We start from the raw sequence: 13,562 nt of genomic DNA, 5'->3' as shown, positions 1-13,562 counted from the left end.
CTTTTATGGCTCAAGAGCGTTCCTAAGAACTAGGTCAAGTAATTCTCTATTTAGTACCAGGTAAGAGTAAGCAGATAGTTTAAGAGGGTGGCTAGTTTTCAATCTATAACAAAAATTTGTTGAGGAAACCTTGAGTATAAAGAATTTGGGCCTGATGAGTTCTTACCAGTTTGCATGAGTCTTTTACTATTGAACTTCACTAATTAGCAACAGATGCAACTCTGACTTTGTGTCTGGAGTGACTTAATTGTGCTCGTTCTCCAGTCTTTTTCCTGTACTGCCTTCTAAATTGTCATGCAAAAAAGTGTATACTGCTCATCTCTCATGTACTTCTGGTAAACTTCCAGTGCTATTAAATCCCTAGTTACCTGTTTCATAATCTAGTTCTTGGATTCAGCTCCTGCTCATCTCTCCACGATAGCAGTAGTTATACAGGGAGCAGTAAGGTGATTTGCAAACACTGGGTGCAAGGTTATTTTTAGCATTTCTTGAGGTTCGAACTTTACCGCTTACTGCTTCTGTATTGACACATAGGTAAACTCTTCTGTTCAGTTACCTTCTTGGCAAAGACCAGATGTTGTGCAGTGTACACAGATTTTTCTTCTCTCTCTTTTTTTTTTTTTTTTTTCTCCCCCAGAATCAAGAACAGCTTAGAGAAGAGGATTCTGATTTTATCCTGAATGATGGTGACCTCACTGTGACGTATGGTGATACAACAATAACTGCAAATGGTTCTTCTGGCCCCCATACAGCTACCACTAGCCTTGATGGCAGGAGAACAAAAAGTAGTTCAGAGGAAGCACTGGAACGTGATTTGGGAGCAGCAGATCATGAAGTTACAAGCAGGGGTACCCGGCTAGTATTTCCTCTGGAAGACAATGCATGATTACTGACTCAGTAAAAATAACTCTTGCTCTGTGGATGGATCAAGGAAGACTGCCGGCCACTGTGTCGCTTGAGGTGGGGATGGTTATTTAAACAAGTTAACATGCGTAAGTGGTTTTACTAGGGTCTGAAGATGTCACCTCTTTTTTACTCAAGATGCTGACAGTGGGGTTTTCTAAATGTCTGGAAATAGACGAATGAGAAAACTTGTCATTCTCCTCTTTCCAACTGCATATTGAATCCAAGTATAACTAGCATGCTGCAATTGTCTTGTTCAGCTGCAGCAGCTCTCTCTGAAGAGAGGTACATGAAAACATTGTCATGGAACTGAGCGTGTCTTGGCTGAGCTTGGGAATGAGGAAAAAGAGATTTAAACATGATAATAATTATGACATGAAAAAAGGATGTGTGTGTGTCTGAATGTGGAGAGATCCATTGTTAACTTCTCTCGTGAGGCTGAGGAAACTATAAAGTAAACGGGACAGTATACATTAGGACTACAGGTGCATGATTGCAAGACTGGAGAATCTGTTACTGCAAGCTGTACTTAATGTATTTCAGGGAAAAAAGGGAAAAGAGGATTTCTTCACTGGCCATGTGTTTAAATAGGAAGGCAATGAGAGCTATTTGTCCCTTTAGCTTTGGGCAACTTGACTATTACTATTAGCCTAACTTCTAGTGCCTCAAGAGAAAAACATCCAGCTTCCTGTGGTCTAAGATGTACCTGACCCAACACAAGCCTGGAGCCAGGCTCTCTTGGGTAGAAGTCATGAAGTAAAACTTTCTCTCCCTTAAGGTTCCTAAAACTGGATGAAGATAGTTGGAAATGTATCTTGGGCTGGGGAAAACAGCAGATAGGAGAAGGAGGGGGAAGAGAGAGAGGCAGTATTGAACTTGCATGGAACCATGAGGTTTCATATTGCTCAGAAGAATCCATGGACTCTGCTTACAGTTCTTGTGTGTGATAAACAGCAAACATCTAATTAAACAGACAAACAAATACTACTGGCTTTACCATTTGTGACTCTCCTAAAAGAAAGGTGTTTACTCTTGTTCTCTTTCGCAGAGTAGATGTGAAACTTCAGTGGGACATTGCACAACAACATATAAGTTACAGAAGCGATGAACTGTATATCATCATAAATGTGAAAAGGGAAAAATCTTTGCCTAGTATTTAGCCCACTTACACGTAGGCTAGCTTTAACTTATTGCTAAATGCTTTTTAATTTCCAAATGAGGAGATATCATTGTCTTTGCCAATAGCTGAAAACTTATGCTTCGAAGAGCAGTTCAGCTATTTAAAGCATGCTAAAATGTGTTTTCATTCTCATGTCTCAAAAGGTTTATTTTTTTAAAAGAGTTCTGTGGCCCACTAATGTGATGTAATATCAGTTTGTCCAAAACGTGTGTTTTTCTTGCTGCCATTTCAGTTGTTCCTGTCATAAACTTATGTGTGAGTAAATACCCACTCTGTTTTTCCTTAACTATTAAACTTAACGGGCTAACTTTGGTACAAGAACTTACTGCTGCAGAGAAACATTGCAGTCATATTGTCTAGTCTGCTTTCTTTCAGATGTGTTCTCTAATGAGTGATCTACCTCCTTGTCTGTCCCTCCAAGGTAAATTTGTAAAGGGCATTGATCTGTAATGACTGACTGACATTATTAACAAAAGAGACACGAGGAAAGCAGAAGCGCTTTTGTGGAAAAACTGGAAGAGCAATACAGTCTGAGCTCTGTTCTTAAATGGTGGAGTAACAAACCCTGAGGAAGATCTGAGCAGAACAACTCCCTTTCAGTTCTCCTCTGCTTTCAAGGAAGACAAAGCAGATAAATAGCAATGATCCATGCTATTTATACTGTTTACATGGCTTGTTTTTTTTCTTTTTTTTTTTTAAGTGCTCTGGCAGTAGAAAAAGTAGTTTCCTCCTAAATTACAAAAAGAATTGCATTCATTTTGGACAAGTCTTGGGACCCATGCTGTCAACACTGAGTGAGGACTTGAGACTTCTACAACAATTAGAGTTATTAGCTGAGTCTTATGAACCAAATTTTGGGTTGAGACAGTGAAACTTACCCAAAATAAATGGACTTAATACAGTGAGGCAAATCTTTACGTGCAGCTTGAAGCTGAAGCTTACCAAATCACTTTGGCTGACAGAGCCTTGTGCAGAGAGATCTGTTCTTTGGAAGAAAGATCAGGTACAGATTCTGGAAGTAGAAATTCTGTTTCATTAGCTTCCTCAGGAAGACTGAATCTCTTGAAAGCATCAATAAACCATCCCAGTGCAGATGCTTCTCTGTCTGTGTTTTTAATTCCCATAGCAAAAATATACAATTGAATAAAGTTCACCAGTAAGCTCAAAATGTCGTTGTGAAAGAGCAGCCAAATTAGACGGATCATTGGTGAGAGGTGAGGAATATAATAGTCTAACTTCACATTCAAAAATTACTTAAAACGCTTATCCAACATGGTGAGGAGAGGCCCATATACACAAGCTTAATTTTTATTCATGCATTACAACAATGAATTTTATTCCTTATTTTTATCTATTTTTCATTTTAAGTCTTCTTCCAAAATTGGACTTCACTGCCAACAAAAGGTAAGCTAAAACATCTAGCCTCTTCTTACTACTGACACCGATCCTTGTACCAAATTCCCAAGGGACTCCTTTACTGAAAAAGTGGGAAAAACAAACAAACCCTCGTTGTCCTGAAACACTGTGTATTTCACCAACTCTCTAATAGATCCTTTTTTCTCATGTATATCCTTTTGAAAGAATAGTTTAATACTTTCAGTTCCTTTCCAGTAAGATCCTGAGCTGGAAAGAACTTGGCCAAACCATAGCAGCAGATGCATATTTTCTTATAAACTTGGTGTGAGGTTTTGAATAGAAAACACAGCTTAAGATTGTAATGAACAGCAATCGATACATATTAATATTCTCTTCAAATTGAAAAAGAAAACCTGTAAGGTGATGGTCTTCACTGAAAAAAGCATTGCCATACTAGCACAGGACGTTGCAGTTTACGTGGCTGCCCTTGTACTTGGGACCGGGTGATTTCTCCTTGTAGTATTTTGCTTGCTGCATTGTCAACTTACTGCTGAAAGTCTTCATCTGAAGTTGCCAAGGAATCTGGTAACTTCAGTCCCTGGAGAAGGGCAAAATGAAGTCCCTAATTTATTTCAGTGCTTCATGTAAGCTAGTACTGACAGTAAGGCAAGGCTGTTCTGTGGGTGCTTGAATTCCCATGCAAACAAATCTTTGATTTACTTGTGTTAACGACCATGGTGATCCACAAGGACTGCACTACCATCATATTTAAACAGACTAAAAAGCTATTGAAACCTTTCTGTGTATTCATCTATGTTAGAAATATTTTCATTCACAGAATTTGGAAGAACACAAAAAATGTCTAGAAAACTGCCATTTTTGTGCTTTGCTGCTAGTTAATTCAGTGTGTGTGAGAAATGATCGTGTTGTGAGTCACCTGTACAACACTGCGCGTGTTTTGTGCAAAAGAGCACATTCTCTGCACTTCCCCGGGGCTCCAGGCAGTTTATCGGTTGAATAGCTGCGGGCAGCCCCCGTGACTGCTGAGAGCAGCGCCACAGCAGCCTCGCTGCACGCGCGGGCGCGACGCGGGATTTTTCAGGGCGCTTTTTGCGAGAGCTGTTGCAAGCGCTGCTTACGCTGGCTTCGGCAGTAGCTCTGATACTCTCATCTCAAGTTATCAGAAAGGAGGAACGCTATGACAAGTGTGTTTATATTGTACGTTGCGTGTCTGCTATGCAGAGGAAGGGTATGGAGTAAGCTGCCTTTTCTGATAAAGGCTGAACAAGGGTAAAGTATCACATAGTTGGTACTTGACCAAGTCAAGCCCTGTTCCAAGGATGCAAATTTTTCAGCCTACGAAAAGACCAAGAATATTATTTATTTATTTTTTGCACTGCAGGAATTGCCTTTGGGGAAAGGACTGCAGAAATTTTAACTGGAGGGAAAAAAAAAATCTAAGCGTTCTTGGCCAAACTTCCAAAGAGCTGATCTGAAGCAAGTACACAGCAAAGGTTAAAATGATGTCTACTCCTAATATGATAGCTACTATGTTTTACTCCTGAGGGGAGGGAAAGACCTCATGGTACGAAGTCTAGCAACCTTAATAGGTAGCATGAGCAGCTTATAATAACTAGGAGGCCAGATCCTGTGATTTTAATCTTTATAATCAGTGAGACAATTTGTAGCTTGGCATGGAAAGCATGGTCCTTCTGGTATCAGTTCAGTTTAACTTGAATTGCAGTCTCTCTTCAGACAGTATTGGTCAGAGGAGCTTCTTTGAGTCTAATTTGTAACAGTAAAACCCTGGAAACGAACATGCTTCACATGCTTTTTGAAGAAAGGTTCAGTGTTTCTTTTAAGTCTGTTTGAAGTAGCTCACAGAAATAACATGCTTGACCTCAGCCTTGGCAGAGATGGTCTCTGCCTCTGCACAAGGGTGGGAATGGAATTTGAGTAACCAGAAGCCTCAACTTCATGTGCTTTTCTTTAAGATGCGGGTGAGGGGAGGGCCTTTTTCGGGGAGAAACCAGAGAACTTACAGATGCATCAGCAGGGAGTATTCCTCTCCAAAATACTGAACTCCTGACCCACTGAAACTTAGAAGCAAGGGGGAATAAACCATGACCGGGAGGCAGAGACCATCCAGCAGGAAAGCAGGCTCTACGTAGTCAGTCTGGGGTATATATTATCTCGGTCGTAATCAGAGCCATAGAAAGTAGGACAGAGCTGCTTAGTGGCATGAACACATTCCTAAGAGAAAAACATGTAGAATAACAATTTCAAATGTCCCGATATTGAAAAACCTTCTTTGTAAGAAGCAGCTCATGCAAACCTTCTTTGCAGTGCAGGAGGAGGGTCTTGTTTCCCCTCTTTGGGGAGGAGACTCTAATATTGTGCAATGAGAAACCACAGACACTTCTTGGTCTGGGATTTTTGGGAGTGCCCTTCTGAAAACTAACTGCCAGTAGAAATAAGCCTGCAAAGTGAAAGAGAAGGAAAGTGTGGAGGAAACAGTGAATTACAAAGCCAGGAAATGGCTTACACAGGCAGCTTTACTGTGGGAACAGCCCTGTCGACAATTGTTGCTCTTAATCTTGCAGTCCTAACTGCTGAGCAGCTTTGTGGACTTCTGCATGCCTTATCCTAAAATAAAGGCAATGGGATAATGCCAAAGTAATTGAGCTACCCCCATCCTAATCCATCAAAAAATCAAAGGCTTTCACAGGGAAGCACTGGTTTGCTTCTACTCCAGAGCAAGGCGAGTAACTTTGAACAATTTTTTGAAAAATATTCTCACATCATTGCTGTGTTTTCTTGAATCTAAAAAGCCTTTAGAAATTTTGAAAGTAGTTCTAGGGTAATGTTAGTCTGATAAATACAAAGGTGCCTTACAACACGTGCATACACACAACCAGGTTGTAAATGTTTGGTTAATCGTATTTGAGTCTGTGTTACAGACTCAAATGAACTTCCCTATCTTAATTTGATACCTGCAATTTATACAAGCTTTTGCTGTGGAAATTAAACAGTTGTGATGAAGTACTAGAGTCTGTTCAGATTTTCAGGTAATAAAATGATCTCTCTGGTTTGAATGCTTTATTCAATACACCTTTATCATGTGCTACTTTCTTGATCATAATCTATTTTGCACCAACCTACATGGACTTGCAGACTTCCAAAATGCCGTTGGGTTTGAAGCTTTATCTAGGGACTGAAACTTCACTGGGAAAGACAACTCGTAATAATTTATACTAGGATAAAGGGCTTTGTAGGTTGCCTGCGCTGTCTACATCAGGGAACTTGGTGGTGCAGAAAGGTGTCTGCAGGGAGGGAGAGAAGCCCTGGCTTTTTGAATACGTGGTTATGCCAGTACTGGTAAAGCCAGTGTCCCTCCCAGGTTCATACGCTGTAGTACAGAGCCAGAAAGGATTTATATTGGTGCATGCAAATGAGCAGCAATCTTCATTCTGGGGAAAGGAAAAATATTTGGGTTAGTTCTAGCTTTTGTTAATGCAATGCTTTTTCATATAATTTTCTGATGCCCCTAGTTTCCTGCATTTTTTTAACCTTTTGGAGCTTGAAAGCTTCCCATATAAACATCTGATACACATTTTTAAAAAGGGGGGGAGGGCAGAGTAGTCAGACTTCACTTTTGTGCCTGAGCACAATGTCAGAGTTATGCTGCATCGCTACCTTATGCGAATTGGGTTAATTTGAAATATTATGCGAATTGGGTCATAATTTGAAATACTGCACTTAAAGGTCACTTCCCACTTTCATTTGGAAAAAAAACAGATTTGCATTCCCTCAGAGAAAGTGAATGCCCAGCTTAAAAGGATTTTACCGTGATGTTAAAATACTTCACTTTAGGCTATGAGAAGAAGATTGGATTTATTTTTTAACTTGTGAAATCTCTGAAGTTGTTATTACAGAGGCAGGGAGAAGTAGGTCGTGCAGTTCCCTGTTATAACATATTCATGAATTTTATTTCCAGATTTTAGTTTAATCGAGGAGGTTAACATCCACTGTCTGATTCTGAATTTCAGTCCTAAATTTCCTGGCTGAATGCCTTGATGTTGACGCAGATTAATACCAGAAAGCAGAATACCAGAATATACTCTTCTAGATCGTAACAGCCGATTAGTAATAGTTGTTGGGAAATAACAGCTTCCAGCACAAGGGGTCACTTGAGGTAAGTTTGCCTGATTTTAGCTTGGGATATTGGAAGTAGAGAAAGGGATATGGCCCATAGCTGGTTTCGGTGGAACAGCGAGAATGGAAGCCAGCTAAGGATGTCCTGGAGTCGCTTCCTTCCTTTCAGGGGGACAGGCTGCTGTGCCTTTCCTTTGCAGCTATAGGATGTGCCTTACTGGTTTTCTGTGTATTCGTTCTGGTCTGCTCATAAAGCAGAAAATCAGAAGCAGCATTTTACCTGATTTTCCTCAGTCTACCATTCTCAGAACTGTTAACCTCTCATTGTTTAAGATACGAACACATCACTAAGGTTGCAGGAGGTGTCTTACCGTTCCTTCAACCGTAAAAAGGCACTAGGTATCCAAAGCATATCGTGCTGTCCTAAGACTGCCGCGGTCGGTGTTCTGTCCAAAACTTCTGGTAACTTCTGTTCCCTTGTTGTCAAAGCACCGAAAGCCTTGCACGGCATGATGGGTTCAAGCTGGGGGCGGGCCAAGCGCTATCCTTCCTAGAGAGAGCATTTCTCTCTTGTGTGCAAGAAATTGGGTGCTACTGCACCACGTGTCTTTAAGAACGTTGAAGCAATTGCTGTAAGCAGAGGTTGAGCAGAACTGGAATACAATACTGTATCCCCTGATACGGCCCCTTCATCGTGTTGATAGCCACAGCAGCAACATTCTTTGCAATATTTGCGGTTTAAGCTCTGAGGATTTAAGGAGGACAGCGACTCTCTGCAGCTTCAGGGCTTGGTTTTTTGGTGTTAAGCAGTTAGTGCAAGGATGGCATGCAGGTGCTCTGAGCCCTGGCTTGGGAGCTCAGTATCCTAATGAGGTTAAATGGCAAGGGATTGTTGTTTAACTGCAGCGGTGGGTGGGGAAGAGAGAAAAGGCAAAACATTGTGAAAGCTCTGTGTGCCGTGGGGATAGTAGTGGTGGAGGAAGGGGAATAGAAACACCCGCTGGGCTTTCTGCCACCGGCTGATTTGTGTACATACTTAGCTAAACATTCAATTGTGTGGACAAGATATTGCAGTAATTTCAGCGTTGTTTGAGCATGCTGATTAAGGCCTCATCCGCACATTCCTTTCTAAAGAGAAGAAACGCCAGTGCTGCTTGGAGCTCCTCGTCTGTCAACAAGTTTCCAGTTAGGTATGAGCATGGCGATACCCTCCTAGGTCAGCAAAGTACTTCATCTTTCCATTTCTTCTTAGTACTCCCTTACTTCACATAGACCTTGGCGTCACTGGGAAGCAGGAGGCACACGGTGTTGTTAGCTTTTGTGGAGTTCGGTGTTTTACATGGAGTTACGCTGTTAGCTGTACTAGAACAAATGATCATATTTGTCAGCTGTAGTCATGTCAGAAATACCCCACCTCTTCTTATTTGATTAATAACAGTGCAAAACTTACCGTGGCTTGACACATACGTATAAACTCCGTATTTCAGCTCAGGAGTTAAAAGCGCTGGTATTGGCAGGTCTGTCCTCAAGACAAAGCTAGCAACTCAACCCTCTTCTCGCAGTACAGAATTGATTTGGAGTTCCCTTCCTTAAAACACGAGTAATGATTCCCACCCAGAAGCATCCAGCAGTTGCTCCAATATCCTTTATATTTTAGGAAGGGCTGCAAGCTACAACTAAAAGTAAATATTATTATATGCAGCAATAAAACATAGATTTATGTCAGTATGGCTGTGATAAAGAGGAGTTATAACTTCTAGCTGTTCTTAGAAAGAGTGAATGATCACGCAGACAAAGCGTGGTACACTTAATTTATAAAAAGATATTTGGAAAGTCTGTTAGCAAAAAGTCTTAGCTCATGCTGTCTATCTTAGTTGCTGTAGGAAGAGGAATCTATCAATCAGGATTAGTACGTGACCATTTATTTATTCTTTGTTCTGTTCTCTTTTCACCAGTTTTCACAATGGAGAGAAGTTGCTAGCAATGTCATCCAGAGGCTTGTGCTGCTGGATCTGGAGAAGGGAGTGAGTAGGAAAGTGAAAAACGTGGGATACTCGGTTACCCAGGGTTATGGAACCCACGGCTGACTGTAAAATGTGGGGTAGCGCTCAGTGAAAAGCACCTCCAACTATACAAGTGCAATGGTCTATAAAATAGCTGGTCTATAAATTTCCTCATAACGAAGAGCTTGGAATCATTATGGTTATGTCAGAAGACAGCAGGAATAATTTAAAAGGCAAGCAATGTTAGCATCTGAAGTCAAAATCAAAAACCTCTTGCTCTATAAATTCCCCATGTGTCCCTGCTATCAGCATCCAATGTAGCTTTGGTCATCTTTGAAAGGACATAAAAAACCTGAAAAGGTACAGAGCAGGGCAAAAAGGTAACCAGAAGTACAGTGCAAATTTCACGTGAGGAGTAAACACTTGGGTTGTTTTAGCTGGGTAGAAGAGATGGCAAAGGAAGATCTGATGTTTGTAAAATTAAAAATGGTATGGCAAAGGAGAACAGGGAATGGCAGTTCACCTGTTGCTAAAACAAATGAGGATACCTGCTGACATGAAGCAGCAAATCAAACCCAAAGGCAATGTTGTTACCCTAAGCAAACAGCGAAACTTGCTGTCACAGCCTGCGCGTTCAAAAGCATGTCAACAGGTTCAAAAGTCAGCGTTTCCCACAAGACCGGTTGCACCGATAGTCATTCAGCGCGATCCAAACCTGGCCTTAGGCGCTCCCCCAACAACCGAGGAGCTGGGGAGGACTCGGGGCGCGTTCCGCGGCATTGCTTTCCCCCAGCGTGGCCTGCTGGCCCGAGCCAGGGGCCGCCGCTGTGAGGTTTCCCCTCGTACACACAGGGTGAGCTGGTCTGAGCTTTGCGATCGAAGAGACGAATGCTGGAACGGACGCCTTGTGCTAACCCCCCTGCTGCGCCTGCACAGAGCCCGGGCCGGGGAGGTGAGGGCCGGTGGGGGAGCTGCTCCTTAGCCCTGTCCCCGGCGGCGACGCGCGGGCGGCTTCGCCCGTCTTCGCCCGTCTTCGCCCGTCTTCGCCCGTCTTCGCCCGTCTTCAGAGGACGTGAGGCGGAGCCGAGGCAGAATGGTGATTCCAGTGTAAGATACCAGTGGACAGTCTTATTTATCTTGCATTATCTTATCATGCATTTTACACCAAAACCACACTAGTTGCACACAAATTGAGGGATTTGTTACTGTAGTGACCAGTTAGCACTGGGATTATTTTTCAGCTTAATGAAAACAGAAACTTACACCTCAGGATAAATATTTCCCTCACACCTTGCACTTTTTCCATAAAAACACTGAAGAAATAGGCGCTTCTTGGTAGCTTATGAAATCGCTGGCAAGGCCTCTGCTCACAGCGTGACCTTCTTTGAGCAGGGACGGTCTTCCTCTTCCCAGTGACGCAATCTGCCGGCTTTGCTGTACTGTGTTTGCAGTGACTCACTTCTTTATTTTTTGATGGCAGTATGATCCACAGAGCAAATCTGAGCATGAAATACTACAGTTCCGGTCGAAGGAGGTGAAACCCATCTTACCCTACTCTTGTTGTCTCATTTCCTTACAAGTAGCTGGAAGCCGCGTCTCCAGTCATTAAGAGTTGCTGCATTTTGGCTGTACTTGTCCATTCTGGTCAACAGTGAGGTTTTAAAGAGACTGGAGTTTGTTTTGGGAAGAAGTAGTTCTTGATCCTTTCCAGGCGGAAAGTTTGGCTGAAGCGGATGGGTGCCCTGCATTTGGGAGCGGGACTTTTTGCTCGTTCACTCCCGTACCGTACACGCAAGGCGTGTGCCCGCTGGCACGGCGGCGCGGGTACCTCTGCCTGCTGCCGGCGCGAGCAAACGGCCCCTGCGCCGAAGGTCACCCTGCGGTCAGGAAGGGCAGCTCCGCAGTGAGCCTGCGAGGGAGAAGCTCATGGGGTTTTACAGTAATAAGTAGGTTGTAGCATCTGTGGGAAGACATGAAAGCCTGTCATCAGGTAAGCTATGAAGTTCAGAACTGTTATTTAATGAGAAAGGGACTCTTCTTCAACATTACCAGGTGTTATCTTGGAGAACTGAGAACTAAGAAAATTACGGCTATTTCCTGCTTACAACTACAGAGCCGCTTTGTTTGGGAGGCCCGAGGACTGATGCTTTTAATGCTACTTGTTTTCAACTTTTTTTTTTTTTTTTTTGTTCAATCCAAATAAACCATTCTTTTGCTTTTGCAATATGTTTTCCTCAAATATGTGGGAATTTCCTTCTAAAAATAAGCTTTTTAAGGGTACTCAGTAAATTTTCAGTATGCTAACATCAGCTGAATGTTTGAACTGGATCAAACAAGGGACGAGTGGAAATAATGATAGGAGACGGTGATCAGAATTGAACTGTGCTTGGAGAGCTACAGACGTTCTGCACACTGTCTTTCTTTACCCCAGCCATCCTTAAATATAATCAATAAAGGATGTTTTAGTGTTTATCAATCTAACATAGCTTCTGTTCCAAGAGTAACACACCTATGAGATGACTGAGTTCAATATTCTCAAAGAAACTGAATTTTGTTAATCCTTTTACCTCCTATTTTCCCTAACCAAGAGTGGGTTCACGAAGTAAAAACTGTTCCTGCTAAACTAATCCATGCTCCAAGACAAAGTGGTTTCTGCAAAGCACTTCAAGTAACATAAGCCATGTGTGGTTTTGAAGTTAGGAGAGGTTTTCTTTTTTTTTTTTTTTTAAGAAGGAAAAAAAGTGACGGCTTACATTCAGTTTTGCGTAGTGTAATGCTTGAAAATGTGACTTTCTAAACACACTACGTGTTCTGAGCTCTCTGATCAATGAAATAAAATTATAAAATCCATCTCTATTAAAAATCTTAAATAAAACCAAGTCTGCTCTCTTGTTATAGGACAAGAAACAGTATTTAAATACTAAATGATTACATGCAATCTGAAAAGTGGAGGCATAACCTGAGGTAAGACTACAGCTATCTTGAAAATACGCTTTGTTCTAGAAAGGGTGAGTAATTAAACACATGCCCCAGCTGTAGACAGAAATGTGGTTTATGGTGTGAAATTTTCAATACCAACCGCTGTACCGAAATGTGCCTGTCTTTCTGTAGAAACTCCAGCCTCATCTTTCCGGCGGTGCCTTTAGTCTTTATACCAAAAAGAGGAGAGAGCTCTCCGCCGTGCTTAGTCACACCCCAGCTCTCACTGCACGCCAGCCATCCCCTACAGAAAATGGCTTCTGTCCTGTTATACCACTGAGTTTCTCCGGTGTGGCGGCGGCGGGTTTTGAAACGGCAAACAGGAGTGGCGCTCGGTGGGAGGCCGAGCTTCCCTGGTACGCTCGGCTGCGCCGGAGGCAGCCTCCTCCCGGGGCTGCGGAGCAGCCGGCCGCTGCGGGGTGGGATGCGGCCGCGGAGCTCCAGCCGCCTGCTGCCGCCCGGGCCCCTCGCTGCCCAGACCTTGAGAAACCAAGTGCCGGCTGGGTTCTCCGAAGAGTGGAATTTCAGCTGTGTCCGTCTGTTGGTTGGGCTTTTCAGCCAACAGTAGGCATTCGGGTTCAGACCCCACAGAAGCAGCAGCATCGAGCGGTTTAAGGCAGCGAAAGGGAGGAGAGTGCAGGGGTGCGTAGGTGCAGTTCTGCCTAACAGACCCCGGGAGAAAGCCTCCTCGGGCACGAGTAGCGCGCATGTTGGTAAAACCCCGCTGCAAAAAAAAACAGGACAAAACAGGATTTACCCTGGCTATTGGTATTTAGAAAGGGAGGAGAGGGGAATACCATCAAACTTCTCCTGTAGTTCTCCCTTCGCTAAGAAGGAATTAACTGTTACAGTGTTATGGGCAAACATAAACAAATCTACCTGCAGGTTACTAAAGCTATGGGTAGCTACGTGCTTCAACAAAGATGCCATAGCTGCATGGGGCAGATGCACCAGTAAGAAAAAAAAAATACTTCTGAAAAGGAAGG

The 13,562-nt window shown here is 42.8% G+C and overlaps 1 protein-coding gene across 2 annotated transcripts in view; it reads left to right on the top strand.

Annotated features, from left to right (window-relative positions):
• Window positions 1-2,429, top strand: part of SLC9A7 (solute carrier family 9 member A7) — a 77,340-nt gene extending 74,911 nt beyond the window's left edge. For both annotated transcript variants that reach the window (XM_082304711.1, XM_082304710.1), the window contains one exon: window positions 638-2,429. In XM_082304711.1, coding sequence (XP_082160837.1) covers window positions 638-886 — 249 coding nt within the window. In that variant the 3' untranslated portion in view covers window positions 887-2,429. The remainder of the gene's footprint in view (window positions 1-637) is intronic.
• Window positions 2,430-13,562: the final 11,133 nt, after the last annotated feature.

The sequence above is a fragment of the Platalea leucorodia genome (assembly GCF_965183815.1).
Source record: "Platalea leucorodia genome assembly, chromosome: 2".
NCBI classification, from domain to species: Eukaryota; Metazoa; Chordata; class Aves; order Pelecaniformes; family Threskiornithidae; genus Platalea; species Platalea leucorodia.
Note: the sequence above shows the minus strand (reverse complement) of the source record. Positions and strands in the feature narration are given on the sequence as shown.